General features: G+C 46.9%; 1 protein-coding gene across 9 annotated transcripts in view; it reads left to right on the top strand.

The window, feature by feature from the left end:
- tmem63c (transmembrane protein 63C) overlaps positions 1 to 18,243 on the top strand; it is a 616,893-nt gene that overhangs the window by 290,935 nt on the left and 307,715 nt on the right. For all 9 annotated transcript variants that reach the window (XM_073039119.1, XM_073039117.1, XM_073039118.1 and 6 more), the window contains 3 exons: positions 14,543 to 14,608; positions 15,343 to 15,505; positions 17,430 to 17,535. In XM_073039119.1, coding sequence (XP_072895220.1) covers positions 14,543 to 14,608; positions 15,343 to 15,505; positions 17,430 to 17,535 — 335 coding nt within the window. The remainder of the gene's footprint in view (positions 1 to 14,542; positions 14,609 to 15,342; positions 15,506 to 17,429; positions 17,536 to 18,243) is intronic.

Genomic DNA, 18,243 nt, shown 5'->3' with positions numbered 1-18,243 from the left:
TTTATTGTGTCCTCCCACCACCTATCCTCCCCACTTATCATCTATCCTCACCATTTATTGTGTCCTCCCACTGTGTATCCTCACCACTTATCGTGTTCTCCCACCGCGTATCCTCACCATTTATTGTGTCTACCCACCACGTCTCCTCACCACTTATCGTGTTCTCCCACTGTGTATCCTCACCACTTATCGTGTCCTCCCACCACGTATCCTCACCACTTATCGAGTCCTCCCACTGTGTATCCTCACCACTGAACATGCCTCCTCACTACATACCCTTACCACTTACTGTGACCCCGTATAGCGTACTCTCAACACTAACCATGACCCCCTCTGTGTACCCTCACCACTTACTGTTGCTATTGATATTACTATTACAAAGGAAAAAGTGCTAGACTCTTTCAAAGGTCTTAAGGTGGATAAGTCACCTGGGCCAGAGGAATTACATCCCAGTATCCTGAGAGAGGTTGCTGAAGAGATAACAGATACATTGGTCATGATCTTTCAAAAATCACTTGATTCTGGCATGGTCCCGGAGGACTGGGAGATCGCAAATGTCATTTCACACTTTAACAAGGCAGGAAGAGAATAAGGCAAGTGAAAGGTAATTATAGGCCTCATTGGTTGGGAAAGTGTCTATTATTAAGGATGAAGTTTCAAGGTACTTGGAGACTAATGATAAAATAAGTCAAAGTCAGTATGGTTTCTGTAAAGGGAAATCTTGCCTGACAAATCTGTTAGAGTTCTTCAAGGAAGTAACAAGTAATAAGCAGGGTGGACAAAGGAGAGGCAGTGGATGTCTTTTACTTGGATTTTCAGAAGGCATTTGATAAGGTGCCACACATGAGACAGCTTAAGAAGATAAAATTCTATGGTGTTACAGGAAAGATACTGGCATGGATAGCAGAATGGCTGACAGGCAGGAGGCAGTGATTGGGAATAGAAGGGACCATTTCTGGTTGACTGCCGGTGATTAACGGTTTCCTCAGGGGTCAGTATTGGAATCACTTCCTTTCACATTGTTTGTCAATGATTTAGAAATATAGGACCATAGAAAACCTGAAGCACAGTAAAGGCACTTCGGCCCATGATGCTGTGCCAAACATAGACTTATTTAGAAATTACCTAGGGTTACCCATAGCTCTCTATTTTTCCAAGCTCCATGTACCTATCCAGGAGTATCTTAAAAGACCCTATCGTATCTGCCTCCACCACCGTCGCCGGCAGCCCATTCCATGCATTCACCACCTTCTGCGTAAAAAACTTACCCCTGACATCTCCTCTGTACCTACTTCCAAGTTAGTACCTTAAAACTGTGCCCTCCCTGTTAGCCATTTCAGCACTGGGAAAAAGCCTCTGACTATCCACATGATCAATGCCTCTCATCATCTAACTCTAACCCTAACCCTATCCAAAAGTCTCTTAAAAGACCCTATCGTATCCACCTCCACCACCATTGCCGGCAGCCCACACACCCACCACTTTCTGAGTAAAAAACTTACCCCAGACATCTCCTCTATACCTACTCCCCAGCACCTTAAACCTGTGTCTTCTTGTGGCGACCATTTCAGCCCAGAGAAAAAGCCTCTGACTATCCACATGATCAATGCCACTTATCATCTTATACACCTCTATCAGGTCACCTCTCATCCTCTGTCGCTCCAAGGTGAAAAGGCCAAGTTCACTCAACCTATTCTCATAGGGCATGCTCCCCAATCCAGACAATATCCTTGTAAATCTCCCCTGAACCTTTTCTATAGTTTCCTCATCCTTCTTGTAGTGAGGTGACCAGAACTGAGCACAGTACTCCAAGTGGGGCTTGACCAAGGTCCTATATAGCTGTAACATTACCCCGTGGCTCTTAAACTCAATCCCAGGGTTGATGAAGACCAATGCACTGTATGCCTTCTTAACCACACACTCAACCTGTGTAACAGCTTTGAGTGTCGTATGGACTCAGGCCCCAAGATCCCTCTGATCCTCCACACTGCCAAGAGTCTTACCATTAATACAGTCGGCCCTCCTTATCCGCGGAGGATTGGTTACGGGACTTCCCTGTGGATACCAAAAAATGCGGATGCTCAAGTCCCTTATTTAACCTGCCTCAGTGCGATGGACTTTAAGACCCAGCGGAGCTCAGGACCCGCCACCCACGGCTGCTGCTGAATCCGCAGTGTTTCAGTTCTGTTGACGGAAAACGATCATGATGGAAAATAAAGTGGAAATAATAAAGCAATCGGAAAGAGGTGAAACACCATTGGTCATTGGAAAAGCATTAGGCTACAGTCGGTCAATGATTGGAACAATTTTAAAGGATAAAGTGAGAGTAATGAACCGTGTGAAAGGCCCTGACCCAATGAAAGCTACAATTATAACTAAGCAACGCAGTGGTTTAATTATTGAAATACATATGTTTCTTAAGTGTTTTATATGCATAGAAAGGTAAAATATATACTGTATGCTAAGACAAACTTTTGACTGTCGCTAAATAATACCGGATGTACCTGTTCCAACTTACCTACAATATCTAATACAAAGTAAATGCTATGTAAACAGTTGTTGTACTGTATTGTTTAGGGAGTAATGACAAGAAAAAAAAACTGCATATGCTCAAACAACAAATGCTGGAGAGAAAACTTCCAGGTTATCCCGATCCATGGTTGGTTGAATTCGTGCATGCGGAACCCACGGATAAGGAGGGCCAACTGTACTACATTCTGCCATTATATTTGACCTACCAAAATGAACCACCTCACACTTATCTGGATTGAACTCTATCTGCCACTTCTCAGCCCAGTTTTGCATCCTATCAATGTCCTGCTGTAACCTCTGACAGCCCTCTATACTATCCACATACCCCCAACCTTTGTGTCATTAGCAAATTTATTAATCCATCCCTCCACTTTTTCATCCAGGTAATGCTCATTTAGATAAAGGAATTGATGGCTTTGTGGCAAAGTTTATGGAAGTTACTAATATAGCTGGAGGGATAGGTAGTGCTGAGGAAGCAATGTGATTGCAGCAGGACTTAGACAAATTGGAAGAATGGGCAAAAAAGTGGCAAATGGAAAACTGTTGGAAAATGTATGATTATGCAAAGAAACAATAGTGCAGACTATTATCTAAATGGGGAGAAGGTTCAAACATCAGAGGTACAGAGGGACATAGGAGTCCTCGTGCAAGACTCCTAGCAGGTTAGTTTACAGGATGAGTCTGTGGCAAAGAAGACAGATGCAGTATTGGTATTTATTTTGAAGGGAATAGAGTATATAAAGAAGGATATAATGCTGAAGCTTTATTAGACACTAATCAAGCTACACTTAGAGTACTGTCAACAGTTTTGGGCCCTATATCTCAGAAAGGATGTGCTGTCATTGGAGAGAGTCCAGAGGAGGTTCTCGAGGATGTTTCAGGATGAAGGGGTTAACATATGAGAAGTGTTTGGCAGCTTTGTCCCTGTACTCACTAGGATGGAGAAGAATATGGGGGATCCCACTGAAACCTACCAAATGTTGAAAGGACTAGTTAGGGTGGATGTGGAGAGGATGTTTCCTGTGGTGGGGGTAGCCAGCACTAGAGGGCGCAGCCTCAAAGTTGAGGGGCGACCTTTAGAACATAAGTAAGGAGGATTTTTTTTTAGCCAGAGAGTAGAAAATCTGTGGAATATTCTGCCACAGATTGAGGTGGAGGCCAAGTCCATGAATATACTTAAGGCGGAAGTTGATAGTTTCCTGATCAATCAGAGCATTAAGGAATATGGCGAGAAGCGAGGTGTCTGAAGTTGAGTGGGATCTGGAATTAGCCATGATGGAATGGCGGAGCAGACCGAAGGGCTGAATGGCCTAATTCTCCTTTGTCTTAAGTTCGTATGTAGACACCCTGCCACTTACCCTCACCACTTACTGTGACATAGATAGATAGAATAGTACAGCACATTACAGGCCCTTTGGCCCACAATGTTGTGCCGACCCTCAAACCCTGCCTCCCATATAACCCCCCCACTTTAAATTCCTCCATATACCTGTCTAGTAGTCTCTTAAACTTTACTAGTGTATCTGCCTCCACCGCTGACTCAGGCAGTGCATTCCACGCACCAACCACTCTGAGTGAAAAACCTTCCTCTAATATCCCCCTTGAACTTCCCTCCCTTTACCTTAAAGCCATGTCCTCTTGTACTGAGCAGTGGTGCCCTGGGGAAGAGGCGCTGGCTGTCCACTCTGTCTATTCCTCTTAATATCTTGTATACCTCTATTATATCTCCTCTCATCCTCCTCTTCAAAGAGTAAAGCCCTAGCTCTCTTAATCTCTGATCATAATCCAGGCAGCATCCTGGTAAATCTCCTCTGTACCCTTTCCAATGCTTCCACATCCTTCCTATAGTGAGGCGACCAGAACTGGACACAGTACTCCAAGTGTGGCCTAACTAGAGTTTTAAAGAGCTGCATCATTACCTCGCGTCTGTTAAACTCTATCCCTCAACTTATGAAAGATAACACCCCATAAGCTTTCTTAACTACCCTATCTACCTGTGAGGCAACTTTCAGGGATCTGTGGACATGTACCCCCAGATCCCTCTGCTCCTCCACACTACCAAGTATCCTGCCATTTACTTTGTACTCTGCCTTGGAGTTTGTCCTTCCAAAGTGTACCACCTCACACTTCTCTGGGTTGAACTCCATCTGCCACTTCTCAGCCCACTTCTGCATCCTATCAATGTCTCCCTGCAATCTTCGACAATCCTCTACACTATCTACAACACCACCAACCTTTGTGTCGTCTGCAAACTTACCAACCCACCCTTCTACCCCCACATCCAAGTTGTTAATAAAAATCACGAAAAGTCGAGCTCCCAGAACAGATCCTTGTGGAACACCACTAGTTACAACCCTCCAATCTGAATGTACTCCCTCCACCATGACCCTCTGCAGGCAAGCCAATTCTGAATCCACCTGGCCAAACGTCCGTGGATCCCATGCCTTCTGACTTTCTGAATAAGCCTACTTTGTGGAACCTTGTCAAATGCCTTGCTGAAATCCATGTAGATCTCATCCACTGCACTACCCTCATCTATATGCCTGGTCACCTCCTCAAAGAACTCTTATCAGGCTTGTTAGACATGATCTGCCCTTCACAAAGCCATGCTGACTGTCCCTGTTCAGACCATGATTCTTTAAATGCCCATAGATTCTATCTCTTAGAATTTTTTCCAACAGCTTTCCCACCACAGACATAAGGCTCACTGGTCTATAATTACCTGGACTATCCCTACTACCTTTTTTGAAAAAGGGGACAACATTCGCCTCCCTCCAATCCTCCGGTACCATTCCCATGGACAACGAGGACATAAAGATCCTAGCCAGAGGCTCAGCAATCTCTTCCCTCGCCTCATGGAGCAGCCTAGGGAATATTCCGTCAGGCCCTGGGGACTTATCCATCCTAATGTATTTTAACAACTCCAACACCTCCTCACCCTTAATATCAACATGCTCCAGAACATTAACCTCACTCATATTGTCCTCACCATAATCAAATTCCCTCTCATTGGTGAATACTGAAGAGAAGTATTCATTGAGGACCTTGCTCACTTCCACAGCCTCCAGGCACATCTTCCCACTTTTATCTCTAATCAGTCCTACCTTCACTCCTGTCATCCTTTTGTTCTTCACATAATTGAAGAATGCCTTGGGGTTTTCCTTTACCCTACTCGCCAAGGCCTTCTCATGCCCCCTTCTTAAGCTCCTTTCTTGCTACCCTATATTCCTCAATAGACCCATCTGCTCCTTGCTTCCTAAACCTCATGTATGCTGCCTTCTTCCACCTGACTAGATTTTCCACTTCACTTGTCACCCATGGTTCCTTCACCCTACCATTCTTTATCTTCCTCACTGGGACAAATTTATCCCTAACATCCTGCAAGAGATCCTTAAACATCGACCACATGTCCATAGTACATTTTCCTGCAAAAACATCATCCCAGTTCACACCCGCAAGTTCTAGCCTTTTAGCCTCATGATTTGCCCTTCCCAGAGAGATCTGAGACCTGACCCGGTTCGTTACCTAATACTAGATCTAGTATAGCATTCCCCCTAGTCAGTCTGTCAACATACTGTGACAGGAATCCATCCTGGACACACTTAACAAACTCTGACCCATCTAAACCCTTGGAACTAATCAAGTGCCAATCAATATTAGGGAAGTTAAAGTCACCCATGGTAACAGGCCTATTATTTTTGCACCTTTCCAAAATCTGCCTCCCAATCTGCTCCTCAGTATCTCTGCTGCTACCAGGGGGCCTATAGAATACCCCCAGTAGAGTAACTGCTTCCTTCCTGTTCCTGACTTCCACCCATACTGACTCAAAAGAGGATCCTGCTACATCACCCACACTTTCTGTAGCTGTAATAGTATCCCTGACCAGTAATGCCACCCCTCCTCCCCTCCCCCCCCCCATCCCTTTTAAAGCACTAAAATCCAGGAATATTGAGAATCCATTCCTGCCTTGGTGCCAGCCAAGTCTCTGTAATGGCCACTACATCATAATTCCATGTATGTATCCAAGCTCTCAGTTCATCACCTTTGTTCCTGATGCTTCTTGCATTGAAGTACACACACTTTATCCTTTCTACCTTAACACCCTTTATTCTGCTTCTCTTTCCTCAAAGCCTCTCTATTTGTTAGGTCTGGCTTTACTCCATGCACTTCTTTCACTGCTCTATCGCTCTGGGTCCCATCCCCCTTGCAAATTAGTTTAAACCCTCTTGAACCATGCTAGCAAACCTACCTGCAAGGATATTGCTCCCCCTTGAGTTCAGGTGCAACCCATCCAATCTGTACAGGTCCCGTCTTCCCCAGAAGAGATCCCAGTGATCCAAAAATCTAAAACCCTGCCCCCTGCACCAACTCCTCAGCCACGCATTCAACTGCCATCTCCTCTAATTCTTACTATCACTGTCACGTAGCACTGGCAGCAATCCTGAGAACACCACCCTTGGTCCTGTTCTTCAGCCTTCTACCTAGTTCCCGAAACTCACGCTTATGGACCTCATCCCTCTTCCTGCCTATGTCGTTGGTACCAACATGTATCACGACTTCTGGTTGCTTTCCCTCTCGTACCAGGATGTCATGCACCCAGTCAGAGACATCCCGGACCCTGGCACCCGTGAGGCAACAAACCATGTGGGTATCCTTCTCACATCCACAAAACCTCCTGTCTGCTCCCCTGACTATTGAGTCTCCAATGATGACAACTCTCCTCTTCTCCAGCCCATCCTTCTGCACCACAGTGTCAGATTCAGTGCCAGAGGCCCTGCCACTGTGGTTCACACCTGGTTGGCTGTCCTTGCCAACAGTATCCAGGACGGTAAACTTATTATTCAGGGGAATGGTTACAGGGGTGCTCTGCACTACCTGTCTACTCACCTTGGCTTTCCCCCCTCTGACTGTCACCCAACGACCTGCTTCTGGTAGCCTAGGTGTGACTACCTCCCTGTAGTTCTCATCTATGACTGCCTCATTTTCCCTTATGAGTCGAAGGTCATCCAGCTGCTGCTCCAGATTCCTCACATGGTCTTGCAGAACGCCCAGCCGCATGCACTTCTGGCAGATGTGACTCTGTGGGAGAAGGGAGTTCCCCCAAGACTGCCACATCTCACAGGAGAGGCACATCACCATCTCAGGAGGCACCGTAAAGACTAACTGGGAACAAGCTCATCCTCCGCCTCTTCTCGTCATAGCCTCTCAAGTCAAAGCCTCAAATCTCCACTCCTTCACTGGCTGGCTGGCTGGCTGGCCGGCCGGCCGGCCGGCCCACCCGCCCACTCACTGGCCGCTTTCCACAGGCCACTCCGTTTGAGCTACCCCTCTATTTATTTGTTTGAGCTTTTCAAACTGCTTGGTCACCTGACCTCGATTGCCCAATCAGCTGCTTTCTGCTGAATCTGAGCTATTCAAATCTTGATTGACTTGATTGCACAGTCCAACTGCCAAAACTGCCAGAATCTCTCGAGTCAAAACCTCAAATCTGCACTCCTTCACTGGCCCACTCATTCACTGGCCGCTTTCCACAGGCTCCAAATACTCTCACCGCTTACCGTGACCCCACTCCATATACCATCACCACTTACCGTGACCCACAGCATTCCCTCTCCACTTACCGTGACTCCCCACGGCATTCCCTCTCCACTTACCATGACTCCCCACAGCATTCCCTCTCCACTTACCGTGTCCCCACTCCACATACCATCACCACTTACCATTCCTTCCATGGCATTCCCTCTCCACCTACCATATCCACCCACGGCATTCCCTCTCCACTTACCATGACTCCCCACGGCATTCTCTCTCCACTTAGAAACAGAGAAACATAGAAAACCTACAGCACAATACAGGCCCTTCAGCCCACAATGCTGTGCTGAACATGTACTTACTTTACAAATTACCTAAGGTTACCCATAGCCCTCTATTTTTCTAAGCTCCACGTACCTATCCAGGAGTCTCTTAAAAGACCGTATTGTATCTGCCTCCATCACAGTTGCCGGCAGCCCATTCCACGTACTCACCACACTCTGCGTTAAAAAAGTTACCCCTGACATCTCCTCTGTACCTACTATGAGTCACTTACCATGTAACCTCCACAGCATTTCCCTTCCACTTACCCTGTACCCTCATCATTTACCATGTCCTCCCCACTGCCTACCCTCAACACTTACAGTGATCCCCCATCGCATTTCCTCACCACTTACTGTGACCCCCCACCACGTACCCTCACCACTTACCATGACCCCCCACCACGTGCCCTCACCACTTACCGTGACCCCCACCGTGTACCTTCATCACTTACCGTGACTCCCCACCACATATCCTCACCACTTACTGTGCCCCCCACCGCATATTCTCACCACTTACTGTGCCCCCCCACCGCATATCCTCACCACTTACTGTGACCCCCACCACGTATCCTCATCACTTGCCATGTCCCCCTACCGCATATCCTCACCACTTACCGTGCCCCCCCCCCATAGAGTTCCCTTAACACACAATGCAGGTAGTCCTTCTGCAGCCTACCTGTTTCGTCAACACTACCTTCCCCTCCACCAATCTTTGTATCATCTGCAAACTTGGCAACAAAACCATCTCTTCCATCATTTAAATCATTGATAAACAGCATAAAAAGACACGGTCCCAACACCGACCCTTGTGGAACACCACTAGTCACTGGCAGACAACCAGGAAAGGACTCTTATATTTTCACTCGTTGCCTCCTACCAGTCAGCCAATGTTCTAACCACGTTAGTAACTTTCCTGTAATACCATGGGCTCTTAACTTGGTAAACAGCCTCATGTGTGGTACTTTGTCAAAGGCCTTCTGAAAATCCAAATATACAATATCCCCTGTATCCCCTTCATCTATCCTATTTGTAATATCCTCAAAGAATTCCAATAGGTCCGTCAGGCAAGATTTTTCCCCAAGGAAACCATGCAGACTTTGTCATAACTTGCTCTGTGTCACCAAGTACTCCAGACTTCTGAACCAGAGTGAAGGGATAGGAAGGAAAAAAACAAAGATGGCATGCAGTCAGACTGTCAAGAAGGGCAGGCAGGTAATAGGGCAAAATTGCAGCCGGCAGAGTGAATATCAGTGCATCAGGGAGGCAGAAACAGAAAGGGCAGCAAATACAGTGCTCAAAGTGTTATATCTCAATGCATGGAGTATAAGAAATAAGGTGGATGATCTTGTTGCACTATTACAGATCATCAGGTATGATGTTGTATTTCAGAGCTGCTGCTCCAGATCTCTTAACTCAGTCTTCAAGGAGCTGCAGCTGGATTCACCATGCAGATGTAGTTCCCTGAGAGACTCTGGGTCTCTCAGGACTCCAACATCTGGCATGAAGAATACACAGTGGCCATTTAAACTGTACTAAGTACCTCTGACACAGTAAGGAAAAAGGAAACTTGAACAGAAACTTACCCGGACAACTTACTGAGGGTCGATGCCTCTTCCAAACTGAAGCCTCCTTTGAGCCAAAGCCGGACACTCCTACTCTCACCACTGGTCCACTCCCAACAATGGCCACTCTGCCTGTCTCTTCTGTACTTTTATTTACTCCTCTCATACCATGTTCCCCCACCACATTACCTCACCACTTACTATGAACTTTCACCATGTTATCTCACCACTTACTGTGTCTTCCCACTGCATTACCTCACCACTCACCGTAAGCTCCCAACCTGCAACATCGCCACTCACTGTAAACTCCCACTGCGTTACCTGGGCACTCAACGTAAACTCCCACCATGCTACCTCGCCACTCACCATCAACTCCAATCTCCCACCACGCGACCTTGCCACTCATTTACCTCACCACTCACCATAAACTCCCATGTTACCTCACCACTCACCTTAAACTCCCATGACATTACCTCGCCACTCACTGTCAACTACCGCGCAATCTAACCACTCACCATAAACTCACACCACGCTACCTAGCCACTCACCATTAACTCCATGACGTTATCTCGCCACTCACCGTCAACTCCCACCGCATTACCTGGCCACTCACTGTAAACTCCCACTGCGTTACTTCACCACTCACCATCAACTCCCACCATGTTATCTCGCCACTCACCATCAACTCCCACTGGACAACCTCGCCACTCACCGTCAACTCCCACTGGGCAACCTCACCACTCACCATAAGCTCCCACCACGCAACCTTGCCATTCACCGTCAACTCCCACCACTTTACCTCATCACTCACTGTCAACTCCCACCGCGCAACCTTGTCACTCACCATAAACTCCCACCATACTACCTTGCCACTCACCATTAAGTCCTACTGTGCTACCTTGCCACTCACCGTCAACTCCCACCGTGCAACCTTGTCACTCACCATAAACTCCCACCATACTACCTTGCCACTCACCATTAAATCCTACCGTGCTACCTTGCCACTCACCGTCAACTCCCACCGTGCAACCTTGTCACTCACCATAAACTCCCACCATGTTACCTCGCACTTCTGCGGGCTGGAGGAGACCGTGTACCACATGTACATGGAGTGTACGAGGCTGCAGCCCCTCTTTGCATATTTGCGTGGGCTGCTTCTCGCCTTCTGGCTGCATTTTAGTCCCACCCTATTTATATATGGTCATCCAGTAAGGAGGGGAGCATGGAGGGATGAGGATGTCCTTGTTAACTTGCTCCTGGGGCTGGCGAAATTCGCCATTCGAGGGTCTTGGAAACGGGTGGTGGGAGGATCTCCTCAGGCAGACTGCCTGGCAATGTTTAGGGGGTATGTTCGTGCCCGGGTAAATATTGAAAAAGAACATGCGCAGTCCACGGCGACCTTAGAGGAGTTTCGAGACCGTTGGGCTCCGCGGGGTGTAAATGCCATCGTTGATAGAGATGGCAACATTCTGGTGTAATGTCTATTGTCTATTTGTAGTGAAGTAATTGTGTTTGCCATTGTTTTGTATATATTGTATAGCACCAATATTTGTAATAAAGGATTTTGTAAAAAAAACCATGCTACCTCGCCACTCACCGTCAACTCCCACCGCGCTACCTCGCCACTCACCATTAACTCCATGACGTTATCTCACCACTCACCGTCAACTCCCACTGTGTTACCTGGCCACTCAGCGTCAACTCCCACTGTGTTACCTGGCCACTCACTGTAAACTCCCACTGCGTTACCTCGCCACTCACCGTCAACTCCCACCGGGCTACCTCACCACTCACCATTAACTCCAGGATGTTATCTCGCCACTCGCTGTAAACTCCCACCGTCCAACCTCGCCACTCACCATAAACTCCCACCAGACAGACAGACATACTTTATTGATCCTGAGGGAAATTGGATTTCGTTACAGTCGCACCAACCAAGAATAGTGTAGAAATATAGCAATATAAAACCATAAATAGTTAAATAATAATAGGTAAATTATGCCAAGTGGAAATAAGTCCAGGACCAGCCTATTGGCTCAGGGTGTCTGACACTCCGAGGGAGGAGTTGTAAAGTTTGATGGCCACAGGTAGGAATGACTTCCTATGACGCTCAGTGTTGCATCTCGGTGAAATGAGTCTCTGGCTGAATGTACTCCTGTGCCTAACCGGTACATTATAGAGTGGATGGGAGTCATTGTCCAAGATGGCATGCAACTTGGACAGCATCCTCTTTTCAGACACCACCATCAGAGAGTCCAGTTCCACCCCCACAACATCACTGGCCTTACGAATGAGTTTGTTGATTCTGTTGGTGTCTGCTACCCTCAGCCTGCTGCCCCAGCACACAACAGCAAACACAATAGCACTGGCCACCACAGACTCATAGAACATCCTCAGCATCGTCCGGCAGATGTTAAAGGACCTCAGTCTCCTCAGGAAGTAGAGACGGCTCTGACCCTTCTTGTAGACAGCCTGAGTGTTCTTTGACCAGTCCAGTTTATTGTCAGTTCGTATCCCCAGGTATTTGTAATCCTCCACCATGTCCACACTGACCCCTTGGATGGAAACAGGGGTCACCAGTGCCTTAGCCCTCCTCAGGTCCACCACCAGCTCCTTAGTCTATTTCATATTAAGCTGCAGATGATTCTGCTCACACCATGTGACAAAATTTCCCACCGTAGCCCTGTACTCAGCCTCATCTCCCTTGCTGATGCATCCAACTATGGCAGAGTCATCAGAAAACTTCTGAAGATGGCAAAACTCTGTGCAGTAGTTGAAGTCCAAGGTGTAGATGGTGAAGAGAAAGGGAGACAGGACAGTCCCCTGTGGAGCCCCAGTGCTGCTGACCACTCTGTCTGACACACAGTGTTGCAAGCACACGTACTGTGGTCTGCCAGTCAAGTAATCAATAATCCATGACACCAGGGAAGCATCCACATGCATCACTGTCATGCTATCTCGCCACTCACCATCAACTCCCATCGCGCAACATCACCACTCACCGTAAACTCCCACTGTGCTACCTCGCCACTCCCCGTAAACTCCCACCACATTACCTCACCACTCACCGTAAACTCCCACCACGCAATCTCGCCACTCACTGTAAACTCCCACCACGCAATCTCGCCTCTCACCATCAACTCCCATCGCGCAACATCACCACTCACCATAAACTCCCACTGTGCTACCTCGCCATTCCCTGTAAACTCCCACCACATTACCTCACCACTCACCGTAAACTCCCACCACGCAATCTCGCCACTCACCATCAACTCCCATCGCACAACATCACCACTCACCGTAAACTCCCACTGTGCTACCTTGCCACTCCCCGTGAACTCCCACCACATTACCTCACCACTCACCGTCAACTCCCACCATGCAACCTCGCCACTCACCATCAACTCCCATCGCGCAACATCGCCACTCACCGTAAACTCCCACCACATTACCTCGCCACTCCCCGTAAACTCCCACCACATTACCTCACCACTCACCGTCAACTCCCACCACGCAACATCGCCACTCACCATCAACTCCCATCGCGCAACATCGCCACTCACCGTAAACTCCCACCACATTACCTCACCACTCACCGTAAACTCCCACCACGCAACATCGCCACTCACCATCAACTCCCATCGCGCAACATCGCCACTCACCATCAACTCCCATCGCGCAACATCGCCACTCACCATCAACTCCCACCATGCAACCTCGCCACTCACCATCAACTCCCACCATGCAACATCGCCACTCACCATCAACTCCCATCGCGCAACATCGCCACTCACCGTAAACTCCCACTGTGCTACCTCGCCACTCACCGTAAACTCCCACCACATTACCTCACCACTCACCGTAAACTCCCACCATGCAACCTCACCACTCACCATCAACTCCAAACTCCCACCGCACTACCTTGCTACTCACTGTAAACTCCCACGTTATCTCGCCACTCACCTAAACTCCCACCGTGCAACCTCGCCACTCACCATAAACACCCATCACGCTACCTTGCCACTCACAGTGTCCACCCACTGCGTACCACCACTTACCATTTCCTCCCAGTAAATATCCTCACTACTTATTGTGTTCCACACCATGTACCCTCACCACTGACTATGTTGTCTACTGCATTCCATGTCCCAAAACTGCCTACCCACCGCTTACTGTGTCCTGTCACCACAAACCACATCCCTCACTACTTACCATATTCCACCACCGTGTTTCACAATTCCCCAAGTGCAGACCAAATCTCATCTACTTAAGAGTGGTGCTGACTGCTCTTCTCACCCCTATTACTGTGGTCTTCGTACCCAGAGCTGTACCTGAGCCGCAGTGTGAAACCATCCCATCCACAGATGTGATTTCTCCAGCACCGCACATAGAGGGTCATGCTTTCTCCAACTGTAGGAACCACCCTTCCCTATCACAGCCTTTGGCTTTCTCTCTCCAATACCATTTCCTTGTTTTCTGAGAGTCATGCCTTCCCTGACCATTCCCCCATCGCTGCCAGGGTCTCCTTCACCCTGAGGCTGCTCCCATCTCCCAGATGCCCAAGGATAACATCATCTTCTGTTTGCATTTCAGTCTGGATGTCTTTTTCCACTGGCTCTTTGACACCAACTTCCTGGATGAGGCAGAAGTAAAGTTCCAGTAAGTTTCCACTCTGTAATTGTGTCTACTCTGCCTAGCATTTCTGTGCACGCATCAGCCTCTGGCAAACACAACAATGACCTCCAGTTAACCATCTTATAAACACCCCAAAGTGCATGTAATCTACTCTCAGTGACCTGATATTCTATATAGAACCTTGCAGTTTGACCCCAGCCTGTAATCCACTCCAGGAGATCTGTTATTCTCTATATAACTCCCCCCCCCCCCAAACTCCTGGATTAGAACCCAGCCTGTAGTCCACTCTTAATATTATTATTATTATTATTTTTTGTATTTGTGCAATTTGTTGTCTTTTGCACTTTGGTTGTTTGTCTTTGTGTATAGTTTTTCATTGAATCTATTGTGTATTTACTGTAAATGCCTTCAAGAAAATTAATCTCAGGTTAGTATATGGTGATATACATGTTTGTATATGTACAAACTTACTTTGTGTAAAGTAAACTTGTGTAAACTTACTTTGAATTTTGTAAGCCACTGCTGGGGCTCTGTTATTCTCTATATAAATCATCCAAATACCTGGATTTAAATTGCAGTCCGTCACTCACTCCCACTGAAAATTCATAAAGATGCCCAAACACCTGGGTCAGGACCCAGTCTGTAAGCTCCTCACACTCCTGGATATCTGTAATATCCATGAATGCTCGGCCTCTTGATGAGATCCTTCTCCTGAATATCCACTTTGGTGTGTGATTTGCTGTTTCCTTCTCTTGCAGATGTGTCTTCCTGCCGGATAATGGGGCTTTCTTTGTGAATTATGTGATTACATCCAGCCTGATCGGTACTGCAATGGAGTTGCTGCGTATCCCTGGGTTGCTGGTGTACACTGCAAGGCTTCTGTTTGCTAAATCAAAGGCGGAGCAGATACATGTGAAAAAGGTAAAGACTCCTGTCCGCAACCCTCCCAATGGGGAAATGATCAAAGGACTTATTGTTTGGATGAATTGAATTGAACTGAATTGACTTTATTACTTACATCCTTCATATACACGAGGAGTAAAAATCTTTACATTATATCTCTGTCTAAATCTGCAATATACAATTTATAGTAATTCATAATAAATAGTATGTATAACAATATAACATAGAAATAGCATGAATTAATCAGTCTGCTGGATGGTGGAAGAAGCTGTCCCAGAGCCTGTTGGTCTTTATGCTGCGGTACCATTTCCCAGACGGTAGCAGCTGGAACAGTTTGTGGTTGAGTTGACTCAGGTCTCTGTAGGGTCCTGCAATTGACAGAAGTACAATTCCCATACCAGAAAGTGATGCAGCCAGTCAGGATGCTCTCAATTGTGCCCTTTAGAAAGTTCTTAGGAGTTGGGGGCCCATACCAAACTGTTGTGCCCTTTTCGCCACACAGCCAGTATGCTCAGACCACATGAGATCCTAGGTGATGTTTATGCCGAGGAACTTAAAGCTGTTCACCCTCTCAACCCCAGATGCATTGATGTCAATAGGTCTCCATTCCTCCTGTAGTCCACAGTCAGCTCCTTTGTTTTTGTGACATTGAGGGAGAGGTTGTTTTCTTGACACCACTGTGTCAGGGTGATGATTTTTTCTCTGTAGGCTACCTTGTTATTGTTTGAGACAAGGCCAATCAGTGTAGTATTGTCAGCAAATTTAATTAGCAGATCGGAGCTTTGGGTGGTGACACAGTCATGCGTATACAGAGAGTAAAGGAGGGGGCTTAGGACACAGTCCTGAGGGGCACCTGTGTTGGAGGTCAGAGGGGCAGAGGTGAGGGAGCCCACTTTTGCCACTTGCTGGCGATCAACAGGAAGTCCAGTATCCAGCTACACAAAGCAGGGTGAAGGCCAAGTTCTCTGAGCTTCTTGTCAAGCTTGGAAGGAATTATGGTGTTGAAAGCTGAACTGTAGTCCAAGAACAGCACTCTCACATAAGCATCCTACTTCTCCAGATGTGTAAGTATAGTGTGTGGAGCAGTGGCTATTGCGGTATCCATCAATCAGTTGTGTCGGTAGGTGAATTGTAGGGAGTCCAGTGGATATACTACCTTGGTCTTTTTAGGTGCTGGAACAATCGTGGATGTTTTGAAGCAGGAGGGCACTCTACTTTGGGAGAGGGAGAGGTTAAAAATGTCAGTAAATACACCTGCCAGTTGTGCCACACACACTCTGAGTACTCGCTCTGGGATGCCGTTGGGTTCTACAGCCTTGCGACTGTCCACTCGTTGGAAACACTTGCATACTTCAGCCTCAGAAATCACCAAGCTGCAGGTCACATCAGCTGTAGGTCTCTTCAGGGGCTCAGTGTTGGCAACATCAAATTGAGTGTAAAAAAGATTTAGCTCATCTGGGAGAGAGGCAGCAGTGTTAGAAATTCCACTGCATTTATCTTTGAAGTCTGCGATGGTGTGTTGACTTTGCCATAAGCTGCGTGTGCTTTTGGTGTAGAGTTGAGTCTGAATCTTGTCCCTATATTGTTGTTTCACTGCCTTGATGACTTTGCTCAGATCGTAGCTGTAATTCTTGAGTGTGTGCATTTAGTGGATGAAGACTTCCCTCTTATCTACATTGCATTGAAGGGTTGAAAGGAGTTGAGCACAGGGTGGGTAGGAAAAATGGGATGAGAGGACTTAAAAATGGAGGGAATGATACCAACCTCAGCTGGCCAAAAGGATCTGAACTTTTATTGCTGTAAGTCTAAGTTCATGGGGGTGGGGTGGAGGATCAGGGGACTGTGAATATTTGAAGGATTGCTCAATATCTTCCACCCTTCTCTCTATCATACACCACTGCACACACCCCCTTCCTAACCTCACCTCTCTCTCTCTCCCCAGAATCAAGCCTATGAGTACCAGTTTGGATTGGAGTATGCTTGGACCATGTGTATATTTGCTGTTGTGATGACCTACAGTATCACATGTCCGATTATCGTTCCCTTCGGTGAGTGTCTGTGTTCTATGAATTACGTCCATAGCCAATACCTTCTTTCACAGTTTTCAAAGCAGAATATAATTATTCCAGATACTACATAACTAGAGCCTTACGTATCTTTCACCCTTCATAACCAATACACCCAAAAATGGCCATCTTGTATAAGCCAGTCCCATCATCATCCACTTCTATTAGCCAGTCCTTTACCCAGTCCTTATCATCCATCCACCTGGATTTGAAATGTTGTTTTCTTCAAGTTCAAATGAATTCTCATTCAACCATACACATACATATATATGCACCTAAACAAAATATTGTTCCTCCAGGGTCAAGTTGCAAAATACAGTACATATAGTCACACACAGCACATATAGTTACAATCCAGCAAATACAGGCATAAAATAATATGAGCAAGTCCCTGATTGGCAGTCCCTGAAGTGTGTATGTGCCCTTAACTCCTGCTGGAGTCATCAGGGCACCATTATGGCAAGCTTTTTGCACCGATCTTGGTGCAAAACTAGTGGAGCCCATCCCTCTCCAGATATTTTTTTACAAGGTCGAGTTGCTAGCTCGACACTCAACCCAAGGGAGCCAGCTGAATTTGAACTTGGGACCTCTTGCCCCAAAGTCCAGCGCTGATGCCACTATGCCACCTGCCAACATGTTTGTAAGACAGTATAATGATACTGGCATGATTATATTAGAACAAGCATTTGT

This window comes from Hemitrygon akajei, chromosome 3 (genome assembly GCF_048418815.1).
Source record: "Hemitrygon akajei chromosome 3, sHemAka1.3, whole genome shotgun sequence".
Taxonomy (NCBI): domain Eukaryota; kingdom Metazoa; phylum Chordata; class Chondrichthyes; order Myliobatiformes; family Dasyatidae; genus Hemitrygon; species Hemitrygon akajei.
The sequence above is the reverse complement of the archived record's forward strand: the minus strand, read 5'-3'. Positions and strand labels throughout refer to the sequence as shown.